Below are 22320 nucleotides of genomic sequence, written 5' to 3'. Positions count from 1 at the left end.
AAAAGAAATAAAAGGAAACTTTTTTAAAGAATTCATAAATTTTGTTTAAATGTTGTAAAAAAGTGATTAACCAAATGAGACCTTGGTGAACTGCAAGGTGCAGGTTGTTTAAAATTGAGAGAGGTAGGAGACAAACTAGAGTAGGAATAAGTCATCAAGGTGATGAAGAAAAATGTTTCGATAAATTAAGAGTACATTTTGCTTAATAGTTCTTTAAAGAGCAGAGCAACAATAAAGTAAACTCAACTAAAGGCTGGCAAGTGGTGTATGTTATTAGAAAATTTTCTGCTTGAAGATAGCTTTTTTGTATGGTCTCCTGAAATTAGGCTGAAATTCTCAATGTAGCAGGCAACAAAAATTCAGTTGATTAACAGTCTTAGTGCATGTACAGCCTTACTTATTCTTGCATGTAACATAACATATTTATATTTTCTGGGGATGAGGACATGGATGTGTTTGGGAGGCCTTTATTCTGCCTACTGTACCACGTAAGTTGGGTAATAGGCAGTTGGAAGTTCGTTATTAAAGTGCAGGAGGAACATAAATTTGTTTCATAGACTTTATTAAGCTCATACTCTGTGCCAGTACCTTGCCACATCCTGGGGCTATAAAGATGCAGTTCCTGTCTATTAGCTCTTGGTTAAAAAAGTTATGCATATGTAAATAATCTTAACATACCAAGGACCATGGTGAAGGTCGTCACGAATCACAATGCATATGTTTTAATAACAATTTGCTTTGAGAACATGGTGGGAAAGGACTCTTCAGGTCTACTCTAAGGTACCAAGAAGAGACCTTGGTACCTTGAGGGACTGCAAATAGTGCCATATGCCTGAAAAAGGGGGGTAGGGTTTATGTGAGGGAGGGATAATTATGAAGGATTTTGTATGCAGCATTACAGAGTTTGAGACTTTATCTTATATGCAACATGGGAACCACTGGAGGCTTTGCATTTTAGAAAGAACAGCTTTTGTTTGTTTGGTTTTGGTTTTTTCTTTTTTGTAACATGGAGAATGGATTGGAGAGAGCAAGGCTGAACACATGGGTATCAATTAGGATACCAACTAATATAGGTAAGAGACAAGGGCCTACACTAGATAGCTTATTGCAAAGAAGTTGAAAAGGAAAGAGATTTAAGAGATTATTCAGATTTAAGAATAGATTGATAGGACTTGATGGCTATTAGATTTGGAAAGTGTGGAGTCGAAGGAGGAGTAAAGATTTTTAGCTTGAGCAACTGGTTAGATGTTAGTGTTATAAGCAAGATAAGGAACATAAGAATCAGAGTAGTAGGTTTGTGTTGAAGATAATGACTTTGCTTTTGGATCTGTTGAATGAGAGTTAAATCCAGGTGATATGGTTTATAGGTAGTTAATTATTTCAAATGGAGCTTAGAAAAAAGTTGAGGTTATAGATACAGATTAGGAGTCATTGGGAAGCATAGGTGATATTTATTGAAACCGTGGGATCGAGTGAAATTGTCCAGGGAGAGAAAATAGAGTAAGAGGACCTATAAGAACAGCTGTCCCCAACCTTTTTGGCACCAGGGACAGGTTTCATGGAAGACAATTTTTCCACAGACCGGGGTAGGATAGGGGGTCGGGGTATGGTTCAGGCGGTAACGCAAGCGATGGGGAGCGGCAGATGAAGCTTCACTCGCTCGCCCGCCCGCCACTCACCTCCTGCTGTGCGGCCCGGTTCCTAACAGGCCGTGGACCGATACTGGTCTGCGACCCTGTGGTTGGGGACCCCTGTATAAGAACATTAACATTTAAGTGTAGATGGAGAGAGAGGAGCCCAGGAAAAAGAAGAAATGATCAAAGTTAAAAGCAGAACTAAACTGGCATCTAGAAAGCTGAAGTGTAAGTAGGGATGATATCCATTGTCATATTCTGCAAAGGGTCAAGTAAGTAGAAGACAGATGAGGCCCTTGTTCTTTGTAACAACCATGGAGGTAAGTATTCTCATTATGTGAGGAAGCTGAACTGAGAGATGTCAACTTGGAAAAGGCTGCATGCACATCTAATAAACAGGGTGGAGCTAAAATTTAAATCAAGACAGTTTGATTTCAGAATCTATGCTTTTAACAACTATCTTATTTTATTATTTTAAACTTTTTTTCTTCCTTTTGTTTATCATAAAATAGTAGTTTTTAATCTCATTTTGAGTCTGCTTCATTTTGAATTTAAAATTATAGACATGTCCTCATACTTGGTGTGATTTTTATTGAATAGTTGATTGATCATTGATAAGGATGTTAAAACATCCTCTGGCCAAGAGGTGGCTTTATGGGACAGTCCTTATACTTAACCAGACTGACATAGAATGCTTGCTAAATCTTTTTGGGGGATGGTATTTTACATTTAAATGTGGGAAATGTTCAATATAACCGATATGACTACTTTGTTGAGTACTAGAAACTTTTTAAGAGAATTATAATACAAAGCATTTGTAAGTGCCATGTAGCTAAAAGTAGATAAATCTTACATATTTTAAATTGAGACTACCAGAATATTCCATAACACTTTACCAAATATAGATTTGGTATTGTATTGCTAGCTATTTTCAACCATTGTCATGGTAACTCTTTGTTACCTGCTTTTCTTTTGTAAACATTGAAACTTTTTCTCCCTTTCCTGACTCTTCTGTATCAGTTTTCCTTTTTGTCTGCCTAATTTTAGATTTAGAAATTATTAAGCCACATCTCTTTTATGGAATGCTAGATATGGTGTTCTTTGTTAAATAGTTAGTTATAGACCTTACCTTTCAGTAGCATATGAGTGATGTTAAAAAAAAGAGTGCCTTCGTTAATTTTCACTGGGTGAATGCACACTCAGAGGATGCAGTCTCAAGTCTTTGTTCAAGAAGTGAAAGGATAATAGTAACTTTTAAGATAGTCTAATAAATGTTAAGCATTTATTTATCTGGAAGAAAAATGTAATTTTTGAGTTATGTTTTACCTACCTAAAAATCTGCTAAAGAAATGATTTACAATATTTGATGCCTTGTTTTTTTAAATTAATTCCAGTGACCAGATCTTTATATGATTTCATTGATCTCAGTACCTTTTGCAGCATTTAGTGGCTTTTCTTATGTGTAACCATCTTTTAAGGTGTTCCTTGTGAATCAAAGATAATTAAGTGACCAGCTAATTTGCAGGAGTTATTAAGATACACTTAGTCTAGGTAAAATCTGAAGTTTTCTATAAACTGTAAGGAATATAGCCAAATATAAGGGCAGTTCCATTTATATAATGATGACATGCTTGTAATTTATTGTTGCAGTGGCTAGGTTAGAGATTAAATTAAGAACCAATGGAAAATTAGTTGGTCCCACTAATTACAGATAAATGGTGATTTGAAATACTTTAGCTGTATGAAAACACTGTCATCTGAAATATGTATTCAATAAATGTGAACTATCAACTTACAGATATTATCTTATTTAATTCTCATAACAATTCTGAGTTAGGATATTATTATCCTAATTTTACAGATAAAGAGACAGAGACTTAGTGAAATTAGCCCATCTGTGGTCTTGTAGCTGCAGCCAGGATTCTAACCAAACCTTTTTGACCGCAGGGCCCAGGTTCTTAACTAGTAGACTAGATTATAGTAAAATGAAATCTGATGCTCAAGCTGTACTTTTGATTACAATGAACTTTTCATGAAAATCTTTAACTGTCAAATAGAGTCCAAATCTAAACTATTTTGCTTCTGGAGGTATGCATTTTTTACCAGTCATGCCAATTAAAATTTAACTTCTTTAATTTTAGCCTACAGTTTCAGGATTTGTGATAATTTAAGGTGATATGTAGAATTAAAAAGCTAGAAGTGCATCTTTATTTGAGCTCTTACCATCGACATTCAAGTAAGATATTGGTGGGTATGGGGAATGACAGAATTGAATTTTATGTTATCGAGTAGGCAGGGGATCATGAAACTTTCTGTAAAGCACCGGATAGTAAATATAGTAAATGGCTTTGAGAGCCGTATGGTCTCTGTTGTAACTACGCAACTCTTCTAAAGTAGCCATAGACAGTATGTAAACAACAGCATTATTGTGTTTCAGAAAGAGTCAGCAGCCTGGATTTGGCACATTTGTCCACTTCTTGTAATTTTTGCAGAAAAAGATAAGATTTGTTTATGATAATATATTGTTTATGCAGAGTGGAAGTTTTCCTTTGTAAACTGTATTGGCAAAAAAAGTTTACCCAAAAAGATAGCAATAGTATAAAGGAGAATGGGAAGCTATTGGTACCTAATAGTAAAGAATACTTTTTCAGCATTTCTATGACTACTTTAATTACCTCATAAATACTTGATAATTACAGAATATACTTATTTACTCATTTCTTAGCATTACCATTTTTTTATCTTGAAAAAACAATTCTACAATTTTCACTGGTGTTTTCACTAATTCTGATAAACTTTCTTTATCATAACTTGGGAAGGATTATTGTAAAAAGATATGATGCATAACTGGGTGACGATTTTATTTTATTTGAATTTATTTTGAAAAATAATATCAGCAGGTAGACTTAGATCAAGGCTTGTTGTGTAAATATATACATGTAGTTGAATTGTAGGTTCAGAAGTGGAGTACTCTACAGCCAGCTTTCAGTGTCACATTTTATAGATTTCTTATTACAAGTAGTTTTGACCCTACAGATGCCTTCTAGTGCCACAAAACATTATTAAATGTAAGTCATTTGTGATATTGACTAATGGTGGTATGTTGGATGTTGAACCTAATACATGCTTTTTATTCTTATTCTCAGAGATTCGTCAGCGACCTGCAGCTCAAAGAAACCTTTCTCCAGCACCAGCAGGCTCTAGCCAGGGCTCTCCCTGCAAAGTTCCAGTATCTCCTGGACCACCAAAGGACACTTCGGCCCCTGGTGGACCCCCAGAAAGAACTGTTATTCCAGCCCTATCGTCAAATGTGTTACCAAGACGTTTTGGATCCCCTGCTACTTCAGTGCCTGGAATGGGTAAACAGAGCACTTAATGTTATTTACAGTTTATATTGTTTTCTCTGGTTACCAATAAAATGGACCATTTTCAGACAGTATGGAAATGGCATTTCATTTGGAAATAGCAGAGCAGTTATCTGATTAAGCAGGAGTTCCATATTCAATTAGACATAACTCTTTACAGCTGGCACCTTGTGATACTGAAACCTATTTCTTGAGCTCATTTAACTGTTATGGCTTCTTTGTTTAAATGGCAATAAAACTTTGTAGTATTCTGTAGTCAACAGTATAGCATATCTTTTTATATTCAGCTTTAGAATGGTCCCAGATTTATATAAAATGACGATAGAAGAGAACATTTTTGGAATATATTTGTGCTTTTTGCTAGCCCCTTCATATATATTTTTAAATATGACAATTACTTAACATATTTCAAGAAGAATATTCATGCGTTGTGGTGTATAATACTACTAATGTTAATGTGGGCTTGGTAGATTTTTCTTTTTTTAAGCCATAGAACCTTAGTATCTTCTGACAGATACTTTAACATAAAGTTCTATTGAATTAATAACAATAATTCAATAGAATTACTACTATTACCCTTTACTAGTATTTCATTTCTTTGGACTCTCATTTTTCAGTGCTGTAGATCTCTAGGGGAAGACCCCATTTTTGGAGTGTAATAGATTATATTACCCTGCAGCTTTCTTTTGGAGTGTGATTGGGACATGGAAGTCCACTATATCAGCAGATCACATTAGTTTATGTAGATTTCCATGTCTGATTATTGAATATGATAGTAAATTATTTATTTTATTTTAGAATATTTAATTTTAATTTAGATTACTTTCATATTTCATGACTAATTACATATAATTTATAATGATTTTGAGGCTAGTTAGTAGTTGATATCAGGTATGCAGGGCACTTATGTAATAAAATCAATAAGCAATCTAAATGTTACTAATGCAGTAGACTTTTTTTCCTGCTTTTTCTTCAAAAAAAGCAGCATAAGATTTTAGAAAACTAGAAAACTATTAATTTATAAATACATTAAGAAAGCTAGCTACAAATGAAATGAATACAAAACATAACTTTTAATTATTGGTTATTGAAAAAATACTTTTAAACTTGACATATAATGATGTCACTCAAGGCAGCCATATATTTTGTGAAGTTGAGTAAATTAAAGTGATTGAAAATTATTCATCTTTCAGTTATCTAGTTGATCCAAGATACCCATATTTGTAAAGTAAAGCTCTTAGTTCTTTAATGAAAGAACATTTTTTGTGAGAATGCATGAGTTATATACATTTGTATAACTAGTTTTAAAGAAATTAAAGTTTAGCAATTTATATAAAATAATAAAAATTATATACTAGCACATGTAAGAACAGGATTATAGCAGGAGCAATGGCCTACCATTTCATGATCATGTAAATATAACATATTTTACTGAAGTTTTTAATTAGTTTCTGTGTAAAAGACTTTGTATTTAAGTTGTACATTGCCAAAAGTATGAATGAGTTAAGTGATTTCTTACAGCGAAGATTAATAATTCATATTTTCATTATGCCATATTTGTGGAAGAGAATCAATTTAATGTGTATTACCACAGGGCTCCCATATGTTTGGAAATTAATAACCAGCAGGTACTTGATAATTTGCCAAGCTGTGTAAAAATGACCAGTATTCCTACAATGATTGCTCTTGATGTTTTTATTAATTACTGTTACCCATAACAGCATGAATACAAAGATGTGTTATTTTAAAAGTTATTAGTATGCAAGGGAGTTAAGATAGTTTTATGAAATCTGTTGTTTTATTTATCCAGATTCCTTTCTGGACATTTTCATTTTAAACATGTAGAAGTAAAATACTCCAGCAAAAGTTAAGTTGGCTTAAATGCTTTCAAAATCTAATTTGGCATGTTTATTCAAGTTGAAAATTTGGTAATGAGGGATGACACTTAATGTCTACATTCAAGTTAATGTTTTGATGATAATGATTGAATGTTGTTAGTACGACTATACCAATAACTGATGAAATCTGAAAAATGTACTTGATTTGTAATACTAAAAACTTATTCTAGAACCTAAATTTCATTTACTAGCTATAATTCTACATCATTTGCCTTTTTAAAGATGGTAACAACCTTTAGATTTGTGATTATTTACAAAGCAAATCTCTTTCTTATCTTTTAACATATTAATATCATGTTACTGCCCTAAAGCCATTTTTTAATGCTTTAAAGTATTTGTCACAGCCATTTTGAAAACCTTTTATGCATGTATTGCAGGGTTTATTCCAACAAGACCGCATTTTGTTTCAAAGTCTTCTACGAGGTCTCCACGTAACCTCCATGCTGCCTATCTTACTCTTATCTGGCCTTGTTTTACAAAGGCAAACATCACATCTTATTTATTTTATTCTCTCACTTTCTTCTCAGTGCCTTCTGTGTAGTCTCTCAGTTCAGAGTATCTCCTGCACACAGTTCTGTTTCAGTTTTCAGAAACTGTGGAGTTAACAATTCATAAAGTTTGAATGTGCAATCTTTGTTTTTGTTGTTACTGTTTTTATATGATGTAATCATTAACTAAATTCTGGGTTATTCCTCCACTCCCCATTCTCCATTCATCTCCTCTGATACTGGCTAATTTATTACATGAACACAATGTATCTCTCTATTTATTTAGATCTTCTCTAGTTTCTCTCAACAATGTTTTGCAGTGTTCAGTATATAGGTTTTGCACTTTTTGGGGTTAAATGTACATCTAATTTTTTCATGTTTTTATCATATTTGAAATGATATTTTATTAACTATTTCCATTGTTCATTGCTAACATATATAGAAATAGAGTTGATTTTTGTATATTGATCTTGTATCCTGTAATATTGCTAAACTCACTTGTTAGTTCTGATAGCTTTTTTTCTTATAGATTCCATAGTATTTTCTACATAGGCTGTCAGATTGTAAGTAAGGACAATTTTACTTCTTCTTTTAAAATCTGGATTCCTTTCATTTCTTTTTCTTGCCTTATTATACTAGCTAGAACCTTTAGTGCAGTGTTAAATAGAAGTGGTGAGAGCAGACATCCTTGCCTTATTGCTGATCTTAGGAGGAGAGCATTTACTTTTTCTTCATTCAGCCTGATGTAAGCTATAGGTTTTTTTTTTTTTAATAGATACCCTTTGTCAGATTGAGGAAGTACCCTTCCAATCCTAGTTACAAAGGTTTTTATCAGTAAAAGATGATGGATTTTGTCAAATGCTTTTTCTGCATCTATTGAGATGCTCATGTAGGGTTTTAGTTTGTTTTTTTGTTTTAACATCACTGTTTTAACATTCACTATTTCATATGGTGAAATACACTGATTGATTTTTTAAAAATAAATTTATTTATTTATTTTTGGCTGCGTTGGGTCTTTGTTGCTGTGCGTGGGCTTTCTCTAGTTGCGGCAAGCGAGGGCTACTCTTCGTTGCAGTGTATGGGCTTCTCATTGTGGTGGTTTCTCTTGCTGCGGAGCACAGGCTCTAGGCACAGGGGCTTTAGTAGTTGTGGCATGCAGGCTCTAGAGTGCAGACTCAGTAGTTGTGGCACATGGGCTTAGTTGCTCTGCGGCATGTGGGATCTTCCCAGACCAGGGATCGAATCCGTGTCCCCTCCATTAGCAGGTGGATTCTTAATCACTGCTCCACCAGGGAAGTCCCTGATTGTTTTTTTTTTGTTTGTTTGTTTTGTTTTTTGCTGTATGCAGGCCTCTCACTGCCGTGGCCTCTCCCGTCACGGAGCACAGGCTCCGGACGCGCAGGCTCAGCAGCCATGGCCCGTGGGCCCAGCCGCTCCACGGCACGCGGGATCCTCCCGGACCGGAGCACGGACCCGTGCGCCCTGCATCGGCAAGCGGACTCCCAACCACTGCGCCACCAGGGAAGCCCCCTTATTGGTTTTTTTAACATTGATTTTTAGATGTTAAACCACTAGCTTTCCTGAGGTAAATTTCACTTGGTCAGGATGTTTTATTATTTTATATATATTGTTGGGTTCAATTTGCTAAAATTTCGTTAGAAATATTTACATCAATTTTCCTTAGGGATATTGGTCTGTAGTTTTGTTTTTTCTTGTAATTTTTTTTTCTGGTTTTGTTATCAGAGTAATGCTGGCCTCACTATGAGAAGGTATTTTCTCATCTTTAATTTTATGGACAAGTTTGTGTAGAAATGGTATTATTTCTTCAAATTTTATTTTTTAATAGAGCGGGTTCTATTAGTTACCTGTTTTATACATATTAGTGTGTATATGTCAATCCCAATCTCCCAATTAATCACACCCCCTCCCACACACCGGCTTTCCCCTCTTGGTGTCCATACATTTGTTCTGTACATTTGTGTCTCTATTTCTGCCATGCAAACCAGTTCATCTGTACCATTTTGCTAGATTCCACATATATACGTTAATATACAATATTTGTTTTTCTTTTTCTGACTTACTTCACTCTGTATAACAGTCTCTAGGTCCATCCACGTCTCTACAAATGACCAAATTTCGTTCCTTTTTATGGCTGATACTCCATTCTATATATGTACCACATCTTCTTTATCCCTTTGTCTGTCAGTGGGCATTTAGGTACTTCCATCACCTGGCTATTGTAAATACTGCTGCAGTGAACATTGGGGTGCATGTATCTTTTTGAGTTACGGTTTTCTCTGGGTATATGCCCAATAGTGGGATTGCTGGGTCATATGGTAATTCTATTTTTAGTTTTTTAAGGAACCTCCGTACTGTTCTCCATAGTGGCTGTATTGATTTACATTCCCACCAACAGTGCAAGAGGGTTCCCTTTTCTCCACACCCTCTCCAGCATTTGTTGTTTGTAGATTTTCTGATGATGCCCATTCTAACTGGTGTGAGGTGATACCTCATTGTAGTTTTGATTTGCATTTCTCTAATAATTAGTGATGTTGAGCAGCTTTTCATGTGCTACTTGGCCATCTGTATGTCATCTTTGGAGAAATGTCTATCTGGTCTTTTGCCCATTTTTTTATTGGGTTGTTTGTTTTTTGTAATATTGAGCTGCATGAGCTGTTTATATATTTTGAAGATTAATCCTTTGTCTGTTGATTCGTTTGCAAATATTTTCTCCCATTCTGAAGGTTGTCTTTTCATCTTGTTTTGTAGTTTCCTTTGCTTTGCAAAAACTTTTAAGTTTCATTAAGTCCCATTTGTTTATTTTTGTTTTTATTTCCATTACTCTAGGAGGTGGATCAAAAAAGATCTTGCTGTGATTTATGTCATAGAGTATTCTTCCTATGTTTTCCTGTAAGAGTTTTATAGTCTCTGGTCTTATATTTAGGTCTCTAATCCATTTTGAGTTTATTTTTGTGTATGGTGTTAAGGAGTGTTCTAATTTCATTCTTTTACATGTAGCTGTCCTGTTTTCCCAGCACCACTTATTGAAGAGATTTGTCTTTTCTCCATTGTATATTCCTGCCTTCTTTATCAAAAATAAGGTGACCATATGTGTGTGGGGTTTATCTCTGGGCTTTCTATCTTGTTCCATTGATCTGTGTTTCCGTTTTTGTGCCAGTACCATATTGTCTTGATTACTGTAGCTTTGTAGTATAGTCTGAAGTCAGGGAGTCTGATTCCTCCAGCTCCGTTTTTTTCCCTCATGACTGCTTTGGCTATTCGGGGTCTTTTGTGTCTCCGTACAAATTTTAAGATGATTTGTTCTTGTTCTGTAAAAAATGCCATTGGTAATTTGATAGGGATTGCATTGAATATGTAGATGGCTTTGAGGAGTATAGTCATTTTCACAATATTGATTCTTCCAATCCAGAAACATAGTATATCTCTCCATCTGTTGGTATCATCTTTAATTTCTTTCATCAGTGTCTTATAGTTTTCTGCATACAGGTCTTTTGTCTCCCTAGGTAGGTTTATTTCTAGGTATTTTATTCTTTTTGTTGCAGTGGTAAATGGGGGTGTTTCCTTAATTTCTCTTTCAGATTTTCCATCATTAGTATATAGGAATGCAAGAGATTTCTGTGCATTAACTTTGTATCCTGCAACTTTACCAAATTCATTGATTAGCTCTAGGAGTTTTCTGGTGGCATCTTTGAGATTCTCTAGGTATAGTATCATGTCATCTTCAAACAGTGACACTTTTACTTCTTCTTTTCCAGTTTGTATTCCTTTTATTTCTTTTTCTTCTCTGATTTCCATAGCTAGGACTTCCAAAACTATGTTGAATGATAGTGGCAAGAGTGGACATCCTTGTCTTGTTCCTGATCTTAGAGGAAATGCTTTCAGTTTTTCACCATTGAGAATGATGTTTGGTGTGGGTTTGTCGTATACGGCCTTTATTATGTTGAGGTAAGTTCCCTCTGTGCCCACTTTCTGGAGAGTTTTTATCATAAATGGGTGTTGAATTTTGTCAAAAGCTTTTTCTGCATCTATTGCAATGATCATATGATTTTTCTTCAATTTGTTAATATGGTGTATCACATTGATTGATTTGCATATATTGAAGAATCCTTGCATTCCTTGGGTAAACCCCAGTTGATCATGGTGTATGATCCTTTTAATGTGCTATTGGATTCTGTTTGCTAGTATTTTGTTTGAGGATTTTTGCATCTATGCTCATCGTTGATATTGGCCTGTAGTTTTCTATCCTTGTGACATCTTTGTCTGGTTTTGGTATCAGGGTGATGGTGGCCTCATAGAATGAGTTTGGGAGTGTTCCTTCCTCTGAAAATTTTTGGAAGAGTTTGAGAAGAATCGGTGTTAGCTCTTCTCTAAATGTTTGATAGAATTCACCTGTGAAGCCATCTGGTCCTGGACTTTTGTTTGTTGGAAGATTTTATATCACAGTTTCAATTTCATTACTTGTGATTGGTCTGTTCATATTTTCTATTTCTTCCTGGTTCAGTCTTGGAAGGTTATACCTTTTTAAGAATTTGTCAGTTTCTTCCAAGTTGTCCATTTTATTGGCACAGAATTGCTTATAGTAGTCTCTTAGGATGCTTTGTATTTCTGCAGTGTCTGTTGTAACTTCTCCTTTTTCATTTCTAATTTTATTGATTTGAGTCCTCTCCCTCTTTTGCTTGATGAGTCTGGCTAATGGTTTATCAGTTTTGTTTATCTTCTCAAAGAACGAGCTTTTAGTTTTATTGATCTTTGCTGTTGTTTTCTTTGCTTCTATATCATTTATTTCTGCTCTGATCTTTATGATTTCTTTCCTTGTAGTAACTGTGGGTTTTGTTTGTTCTTCTTACTCTAGTTACTTTAGTTGTAAGGTTAGATTGTTTATTTGAGATTTTTCTTGTTTCTTGAGGGAGCATTGTATTGCTATAACCTTCCCTCTTAGAACTGCTTTTGCTGCATGCCATAGGTTTTGGATCATCGTGTTTTCATTGTCATTTGTCTCTAGGTATTTTTTGATTTTCTTTTTGATTTCTTCAGTGATCTCTTGGTTATTTAGTAACGTATTGTGTAGCCTCCATGTGTCTGTGTTTTTTATGTTTTTTCCCCTTTAATTGATTTCTAATCTCATAGCATTGTGGTCAGAAAAGATGCTTGATATAATTCCAATTTTCTTAAATTTACCAAGGCTTGATTTGTGACCCAAGATGTGATCTATCCTGGAGAATGTTCCATGTGCATTTGAGAAGAAAGTGTAATCTGCTGTTTTTGGATGGAATGTCCTATAAATATCAATTAAATCTATCTGGTCTATTATGTCATTTAAAGCTTGTGTTTCCTTATTAATTTTCTGTCTGGATGATCTTTCCTTTGGTGTAAATAAGGTGTTAAAGTCCCCCACTATTATTATGTTATTGTCGATTTCCTCTTTTAGAGCTGTTAGCATTTGCCTTATATATTGAGGTGCTCCTATGTTGGGTGCATATACATTTATAATTGTTATATCTTCTTCTTGGATTGATCCCTTTCATAGTGTCCTTCCTTGTCTCTTGTAACATTCTTTACTTAAAGTCTATTTTATCTGATATGAGTATTGCTACTACAGCTTTCTTTTGATTTCCATTTGCATTGAATATCTTTTTCCATCTCCTCGCTTTCAGTCTGTTTGTGTCCCTAGGTCTGAAGTGGGTCTCTTGTAGACAGTATATATATGGGTCTTGTTTTTGTGTCCCTTCAGCAAGCCTGTGTCTTTTGGTTGGAGCATTTGATCCATTCACATTTAAGGTAATTATTGATATGTATGTTCCTATTACCATTTTCTTAATTGTTTTGGGTTTGTTTTTGTAGGTCCTTTTCTTCTCTTGTGTTTCCCACTTAGGCGAATTCCTCTGGCATTTGTTTTAGCTCTGGTTTGGTGGTGCTGAACTCTCTTAGCTTTTGCTTGTCTGTAAAGTTTTTGATTTCTCAGTTGAATCTGAATGAGATCCTTGCCTGATAGAATAATCTTTGTTGTAGGTTCTTCCCTTTAATCACTTTAAATACATCATGCCACTGCCTTCTGGCTTGTAGGGTTTCTGCTGAGAAATCAGCTGTTAACCTTATGGGAGTTCCCTTGTATGTTATTTGTCATTTTTGCCTTGTTGCTTTTAATAATTTTTCTTTGTCTTTAACTTTTGCTAATTTGATTACTATGTGTCTTGGTGTATGTCTTCCTTGGGTTTATCCTGTATGGGACTCTCTGCACTTCCTGGACTTGGGTGGCTATTTCCTTTCCCATGTTAGGGAAGTTTTCGACTATAATCTCTTCAGATATTTTCTTGGGTCCTTTCTCTCTCTCTTCTCCTTCTCGAACCCCTATCATGCAAATGTTGTTGCATTTAATGTTGTCCCAGTGGTCTCTTAGGCTGTCTTCATTTCTTTTCATTCTTTTTTCTTTATTCTGTTCTGTAGCAGTGAATTCCACCATTCTGTCTTCCAGGTCACTTATCTGTTCTTCTGCCTCAGTTATTCTGCTATTGATTCCTTCTAGTGTATTTTTCATTTCAGTTATTGTATTGTTCATCTCTGTTTGCTTGTTCTTTAATTATTCTAGGTCTTTGTTAAACATTTCTTTCATCTTCTGAGTCTTTGCCTCCATTCTTTTTCCGAGGTCCTGGATCATCTTCGCTATCATTATTCTGAATTCTTTTTCTGGATGGTTGCCTATCTCCACTTTATTTAATTGTTTTTCTGGGGTTTTATTTTGTTCCTTCATCTGGTACATAGTCCTCTGCCTTTTCATTTTGTCTTTCTGTGAATTTGGTTTTTGTTCCACAGGCTGCAGGACTGTAGTTCTTCTTGCTTCTTCTGTCTGTCCTGTGGTCTGGTATTATTTCTTAATAATAAATTAAAATTTTATAGGTTAAAGTACCTGGGCTTGGTGTTTTCTTTGTGGAAGGTTTTTTTTTGCAACTAAAAATTCAGTTTTTTAAAGGGAAAACTGCAGACTAATATCCCTCATGAACATGGATGCAAAAATTCTTAACAAAATTTTAACAAATTAAATAGTTATCTAATTGTTGTTGAGTGAGTTGTGGTAGTTTGGTAGTCTTTCGAGGAATTTATTTCATCTAACTTACAGAATTTATTGGCATAAAGTTATTCATAATATACTCTTCTTATTCTTTTAATATCTTTACTATCTCGATTTATGTCATTTGTCTCATTTTTTTTTTATAAATTTATTTATTTATTTATTCATTTATTTAGTTTTGGCTGCATTGGGTCTTCGTTGCTATGCACGAGCTTTCTCTAGTTGCAGCAAGTGGGGGCTGCTCTTCGTTGCGGTGTGCAGGCTCCTCACTGCAGTGGCTTTCTTGTTGTGTAGCATGGGCTTTTAGGTGCCTGGGCTTCGGTAGTTGTGGCTCATGGGCTCAGTAGTTTTGGCTCGCGTGCTCTAGACCGCAGGCTCCATAGTTGGGACTCACGAGCTTAGTTGCTTCTTGGCATGTGGGATCTTCCTGGTTCAGGACTCGAACCTGTGGCCCCTGCATTGTCAGATGGATTCTTAACCACTGCGCCACCAGGGAAGTCTGTCTCATTCTTAACGTTAGTATTTTGTATCTTCCTTTTTTTTTTCCCTGATTAGTCTGGCTAGACGTTTATCAATGCAATTGGTCTTCTGAAAGAGCTAGCTTTTCTCTATTATTTTTGTATTTCCTCTTTTATTAATTCCCTCTCTGATCTTTATTATTTCCTTTATTCTGTTTACTTCAGGTTTCATTTGCTGTTTCCTTTGTGGTTCTTAAGGTGGAAGCTGAATTCATGGATTTTAGGCCTATCCTGTTTTGTAGGTGTTTAGTGGTATAGTGTTTAGTGTTATAAATTTTCCTCTAAGTATTGCTTTAGGTGCATGTCATAAATTTGACATGTTTTTTTGTTTGTTTTCATTTAGTTAAAAATGCTTTCTAATTTATTTTTTGATTTTTCTTTAAAGCCTGGATTTTTTATATGTCTATTATTTAGTCTCCAAAAATTTGGATATTTTCATGATGTCTTTTTGTTGCTGATTTCTAATTTAATTCTGTTGTTATCAGAAAACATACTTTGAATTATTGAATCTTCTTAAATGTATTGAGACTTGTTTTATACCTCATACTATCATTTGTCTTGGTGTATGTTTTATGTTCACTTGAAAGGAATATATATTCTGTTCCTGTTGGGTAGAATGGCTATAAATGTCAATTAGGTCAAGTTGGTAGTAGATAGTACTCTATGTCATCAATGATTTTCTGTCTGTTTGTTCTGTCAATTATTGAGAGAATGCTGTTGAAATCTCTGACTATAATTGTGTCTTTGTTTCTTTTTGTAGTTCTGTTAGTTTTTGAAACTCTGTTATGATGCACATATATGTTTAGGATTATTATGTCTTCTTGATGAATTGACTCCTTGTCATTATGAAATTACCCTTTTTATCCCTGATTATATTCTTTGCTCCCGAATCTACTCTGATTGCTATTAATACAAGTGCTCCAGGTTTCTTTTGATTAGTGTTAGTGTATTTATATATTTTTCCTGTCATTTACTTTTAACCTGTTTGTGTCCTTATATTTAAAATGGGGTTTTTGTAAGCGGCATCTATTGGGTCTTGCTTTTTTATCCATTCTGACAATATTTGCCTTATAGTGAGGATGTTCAGGCCACATAAATTTAATGTAATGATTAGTATGTTTAGGTTTGAGTTTAAATCTTTTATTGTGCTATTTTTTTTCCTATTTGTCCCATCTGTTCTGCTACCTTTCTCCTGTCTTCTGCCTTCTTGTGGGTTGAGTGTCTTTTATGATTCCATTTAATTCTTTTTGTTGCCTAATCAGCTATAGTGCTTTTTTGTTTTTGTTATTTTAGCAGGTATTTTAGAGTTTGCAGTATGTATCTTTAATTTGTCATAGTTCATCTCAAGTAATATGATACCAGTTCTCACATAGTTTACGAATCAAGCTACAGTGTACTTATGTTTCTCTCCTTCTGGCCTTTGTGCTATTGTTGTCATACGTTTTGCTTATATATGTATTATAAACCCCAGAAGAAATTACAGATATCCCCCGCATTTTGAAAGTTCACTTTACACCACTTTGCTTTTATGAAAGACCTACATTAGTACCTGTTTTCACTAACTGAAAGAAATCGGAAGAGGGTTTTCGCTTTTACGAAAAAAGGTGGAAAGCAAAAATAGCGTTTAGCGTTTGTTTTGCAGTGAGCTGTTATAGAGGCAGCGCACATCCTGAGCAGCAAGAGTGGCACCGCCAAGCTACTTCCCTGGGAACTACACTCAGCATCTCAGCATCAAGCCGCCATAGCTTTGAACTTTGTCTGTGAACATCTGTGTTTTATCTCAATTTATTTTGTGCATCCATTAGCAAGATGTATCCTAAGGTAATTGCTTCTTCACTTTATGCCATTTTGGCTTACAAAAGCTTTCATGGGAAATTTTGGACAGGAAGGGAAATCATGTATTACTTTTTCTTTAAGCCACTGATTATTTTTTAAAGTGATTTAAATAATAAATTTTATGTATTTACCCACATGGTAACCATTTCAGGTACTCCTCTTTCTTTTGTGTAGATCCAGCTTTCTGTCTGATGTCATTTTTCTTCTGCCTGAAGGATTTCTTCTAACATTTCTTGTAGTACAGTTCTGCTAGTGATGAATTCTTTCAGTTTTGTATGTCCAAAAAAAGCCTTCATTTTTAAAAGATGTTTTCATTAATACAGAGTTCTAATTTGATAGTTTTTCTTTCAGAACTTTAAAGATACTGTTTCACTGTCTTCTGGCTTGCTTATATTCTGATGAGAAATCTGTCATTCTTATCTCTGTTTCTCTGTATATAATGTATCTTTTTCTGACTGCTTTTTTTTTTTTTTCGGTACGCGGGCCTCTCACTGTTGTGGCCTCTCCCGTTGCGGAGCACAGGCTCCAGACACACAGGCCCAGCGGCCATGGCTCACGGGCCCAGCCGCTCTGCGGCATGTGGGATCTTCCTGGACCAGGGCACGAACCCATGTCCCCTGCATTGGCAGGTGGACTCTCAACCACTGTGCCACAGCTGACTGCTTTTAAGATTTTCCCTCTATCACTGGTTTTAAGCAGTTTGAGTATGCTGTGACTTGGCACAATATTATTTATATTTCTTGTGCTTAGGGCTTGTTGATATTCTTGGGTCTGTGTGTTTGTTTACAGTTTTCGTCCAATTTGGAAAAGTTCTGTGCATTATTTCTTCTAATATATTTTTCTTTCCCTCTCTCTCCTCTTCTGAACTTCAGTTATATGTATACTAGGTGCTTGAAGTTGTTCCATGGCTCACTGATGATTTGTTCATTTAAAAATCTTTTTAGACTTTGTGTTTCATTTTGTATGGTTTCTGTTGCTCTGTCTTGAAGTTTACTAATTTTTTCTTGTAATGTCCAGCTATTCATTTCGTCTGTGGATTTTTAAATCAAGATATTATAGATTTCACCTGTAGAGATTCAATTTGGATCTTTTAAATTTTTTTCATGTCTCTACTTAACATATTAAGTCTTTCCTCTGGATTCTCAAGCATATGGAATATAGTCATAATAAGTGTTTTAGTATATTTGTCTATTAATGGTGTCATCTTTGTCATTTCTGGGTCACTTTTGATTGATTTTTCTCATATGGGTTGTATTTTCCTGCTAATTTGCATGTCTAATAATTTTTTATCTGATGTCAGACATTGTAGATCTAACCTTATTGGGTACAGGATGTTTTCATATTCCTATACAAAGTTCCTCTGAATACTTACCCGATGACCTGTGAGTTATGAAGTTTTCCACCCTGGCTAGTGGGAACATGTGATATTTTTGATCCCATGTGAGCACTGGTAGCTTTAGTATTTTGGGGCAGTTATTTCTTTGTCCTCAGGTAGTCTTCCTCATAGGCATCCTGGGCAGATCTTTGGTGTTCTTGCTCTGTGCATTCTCTCCTCTCTGGTACTCTTTCCAGTGAACTCAACCTGTCTTGGCCTCCCCAGAGTTCCAGCTTTATCTCCTCAACTCAAGGAGACTGATGAACTTCACCTGGATTTACCCTGCCTGAGTTGCTACCTGGAAACTCTCTCCAGGCAACAGGTTGGGGGCAGTTGGCTGTTGGGAGTTGGCAGTGGGCTCATCTTATTTGCTTTTTGTCTTTCAGGGATCTTTATCTTACATTGCCTGATATCCAGTGTCTTTAAGACCATTGCATCATATATTTTACACAGTATTTTAGTTGTTTTAGGTGGGAAGATTAAATCTGACCCTGGTTATTCTATTGTGGTACAAAGTGGACGTCCCCTAGTTTATTATCACATAAACTTTTAAGAGTCTGAGCATTTTAAAAATTAATTTGTACAGAACTCAACATAGCTTTATTCCTTAATAGATTATGTTCCTGGTTCTAGTATAGCACATGTATAAATATATTTTTTGTAGTGCAGTATTTTCAATGAAAATTTGAACACAGAGGTTAATAACAATATTATTTTTGTTTTGTTAAAATCATTTAAAAGTTCGAACAAGCATAGGTAGTTTTTGGCAACTGAATTAAAGTTTAAATGTATTTTATACATATAAGTTATATATATATTTATTTATTTACTAGGTCTTCATCCTCCTGGTCCACCTTTAGCAAGACCTATTCTGCCCCGAGAACGAGGTGCTCTGGATAGAATTGTTGAATATTTAGTTGGTGATGGTCCACAGAACAGGTAATGTTTACTAGGGTGGTAGAAAAATGAAAATGAAGAAAAGCTTATTGGTTAGGGTATGTGTGTGTGCACATGCACTAGATGTTCTACAACTTTGTGGTTCTTGTTTCCTGATTTTAGAACGTAATGGAGTATTTTATAGCCCTGCAAAAGAGTACATATTCAATTATTTTTCAGTAGTAGCTTAAAGTATCTAGATAAAAAATTTAAAAATGTATTATATATAACAGAAAAAATATTGTAACTGCTATGTTATAACCATACTATAAGGTAATTTTTAGAGAAATTGAATCATTTCATTGACTCTTTCGAACTTGAAGAGCATGTAAATAGTGAAAAGTTGGTAGGTTGTAAGAAATGGAGTTTTACAAATGTGAGTACTGGACTTGATGGTGATAATTTTAATAACAGTGAGGATAATTTCATGTATTTAGCACTTACAGTTCCAAAATGCTTTTCCAGGTATTATCTTAATTAATCCTTATAATAACTCTAGGATTATAGGTATGATGTGAGCAGAGCAATTGTCACAGTATAGACTTTTAAGTAATTCTTAGGATATTCTTAGAGTAGATATTTGACAAGGTTATTGGTTAATATTATCGTTTTAATAAAGGGACTAGAATTTAATGTTAATGTAAAAAATTATATGTTATTCAAAACAGATAGAATGTTGTTTGATAGGGCCAAGTATTTGTTAAGTACATATGCAGAGAACAGAGAGATTACATAAGTAGAAAATGCAGAAGATGTTTAAGTGTAACTGGGATAGATAGAGGCATCATGATGTATAGAAATTAACCTTTGGACTGGACTAAACAAGATTAAATTAATTTCTTTACTACAAGACATCTCAGAGGTTTTAATAATACTCACTGTGAATCTCTAAGAGGTTTCATCTTTTCCAGTCTTAATCTGACCACAGATTTGGGGTCTGTCATCCCCAGGAATATATGTTAGAAAACATTAAAATTTAAGTGTTCTGTTATCAAATATGTTTCTGCTTACTTAGTAAGAATATTTTCATTTGAGTGTTTCTTAGTTTATTTTTAATTTGATGTATAAATTATATTTTAAAATAGTTGAAATTTCTACTGTAAGCATGTTTAAAGAGTATTGTTTATTGTTTTATAAGTAATATCTAATCTACTATGACATGTTTAGCGATATTAAATGCTATGTACTGTGTACTTCAGCTGTGATGGCTAAAGTAGCCTCTTCCATGGGTTTTATCTGCATTTGTAACTTTTCTATTCATTTTTCCTTTTGATGTAGGTATGCCCTTATATGTCAGCAGTGTTTTTCTCACAATGGCATGGCTTTGAAAGAAGAATTTGAATACATTGGTAAGAATTATTTGGCAGTTAGATTTAAATGTTTTAAATATTTCATTCTATGCCAATTCCCATGTAATGCCATTTTATTTTAGGTACTACTCTTTATATGTTGTTCAGGCATATTGTAGAACACAGAGCAAAGTAGGAAAGACAACTCAGGTTTTTTTCTTCGTACAGTATACAGTTGTTATTATTATTATTTTTTTTTGCCATGCTGTACGGCATGTGAGATCTTAGTTCCCCGACCAGGGATCGAACCCACTTCCCCTGCATTGGAAGCACGGAGTCTTAACTACTGGACCGTCAGGGAAGTCCCTAGGCCAGTTCTTAAACTTCACTGTGCATCAGAATCACATGAAGAGCTTTTAAAAATTGTGATGCCCAGGTCCCACCTACAGATAATCTGCTTTAATTGATCTGGGGTGGGGTCCAGGAATCAGCATTTTTTTAAAGCTCCTCAGAATATTTTTATGTGCAGCTACTAGTACTTAAAAATATTGAACTAAATTAATTATGCTTCTCAAATATGACATACTACATTTTTTGGGTCAAGTGAGCAAAATTCTGGATTTTAAGATACCTAATGATTCCGGTGACTAGAAATGTAACTTCTGTAACACATTTAGATCATTATAATATTGTTTTGCTATTAGTTAACCTGCTATGTAATTTATTATCTTTTCTGCTTTAAATTGATATTATAATTTTAATAATTAGAAAGTATGCTTTAAAATAAACTTTGGTTAGAACACCTGCCATAATATTATTAAAACCACGAGTAATTTCACAAGGGCTAAGTAACTTTGGAAGGTTTCTTTGACTGCTTGTAAAAGTAATCTTGAGAGTTACTTGATTAGTCCTTAAAATTTCTTTGGTTTTATGATTTTTGTTTTGTTTTTTTAAATTCTCTGCAGCTTTTCGTTGTGCCTACTGTTTTTTCTTGAATCCTGCAAGAAAAACCAGACCCCAGGCTCCAAGACTTCCAGAGTTTAGTTTTGAGAAGGGGCAGACTTTGGAAGGCTCAAGCACAGTTGGTTCCTTGCCCTCAGGAAGTGTGATTTCATCAGAGAACCAGATCAGTGAAGGTATGAATATGTTAATTAAAAAGTTTTGTCTCTTAATAATGTTTTAGACAAGAATGGATCAGATTTTGCAGCATGTGTATATCAGCTGTTGTTCTGATACTATGGCCTCCTGTGCAACTGGTATGATGTGTTTCAGTTTTTTTTGGTTTTTTTGCTTTTTTTTGCGGTATGCGGGCCTCTCACTGTTGTGGCCTCTCCCATTGCGGAACACAGGCTCCAGACGTGCAGGTTCAGCGGCCATGGCTCACGGGCCCAGCCGCTCCGCCGCATCTTCCCGGACCGGGGCATGAACCCGTGTCCCCTGCATCAGCAGGCGGACTCTCAACCACTGCGCCACCAGGGAAGCCCCTGATGTGTTTCAGTTTTAAAATACAGGTTATATTGTGTTAAGCAGCATCTAGAAATAGCTAGGTAAATATTATTTATGGAGTTACCTCTTTTAATAACTGTTGGGACATTTAACTAGTAATGTTTTCATGGAATTATTTTTCAATTTACTTAAATGAAGCAGATTATGAGAATTATGAAACTACTACTCATAAGGGTAAATTTCTTACAAGCTTTGTAATTAACATTGATAAAAATAGGTTTGTGCCTACTATTTCAATGAATAGAAGTTACTCGAAAGCCAGAAACTTTGGGGTTGGAAAGTCAGCCTTACATTCTTTGGAAGACTATGTTGATAGGACTGGTGTTTCTTTGAAACAAACAATTTATTGAGGTCCACAAGATTTAACACTGATGATGAATGCCTTTGT

At 34.7% G+C, this 22320-nt stretch overlaps 1 protein-coding gene across 3 annotated transcripts in view; it reads left to right on the top strand.

Annotated features, from left to right (window-relative positions):
- Positions 1-22320, top strand: part of LNPK (lunapark, ER junction formation factor) — a 95849-nt gene that overhangs the window by 52279 nt on the left and 21250 nt on the right. For all 3 annotated transcript variants that reach the window (XR_013828628.1, XR_013828629.1, XM_079923667.1), the window contains exons 9-12: positions 4781-4993; positions 19035-19140; positions 20416-20486; positions 21392-21562. Coding sequence is in view for 1 of the 3 variants with exons in the window: in XM_079923667.1 (XP_079779793.1) it covers positions 4781-4993; positions 19035-19140; positions 20416-20486; positions 21392-21562 (561 nt within the window). In the remaining 2 variants the exon portion in view is untranslated. The remainder of the gene's footprint in view (positions 1-4780; positions 4994-19034; positions 19141-20415; positions 20487-21391; positions 21563-22320) is intronic.

The sequence above is a fragment of the Stenella coeruleoalba genome (assembly GCF_951394435.1).
Source record: "Stenella coeruleoalba genome assembly, chromosome: 6".
Classification (NCBI taxonomy): domain Eukaryota; kingdom Metazoa; phylum Chordata; class Mammalia; order Artiodactyla; family Delphinidae; genus Stenella; species Stenella coeruleoalba.
Note: the sequence above shows the minus strand (reverse complement) of the source record. Positions and strands in the feature narration are given on the sequence as shown.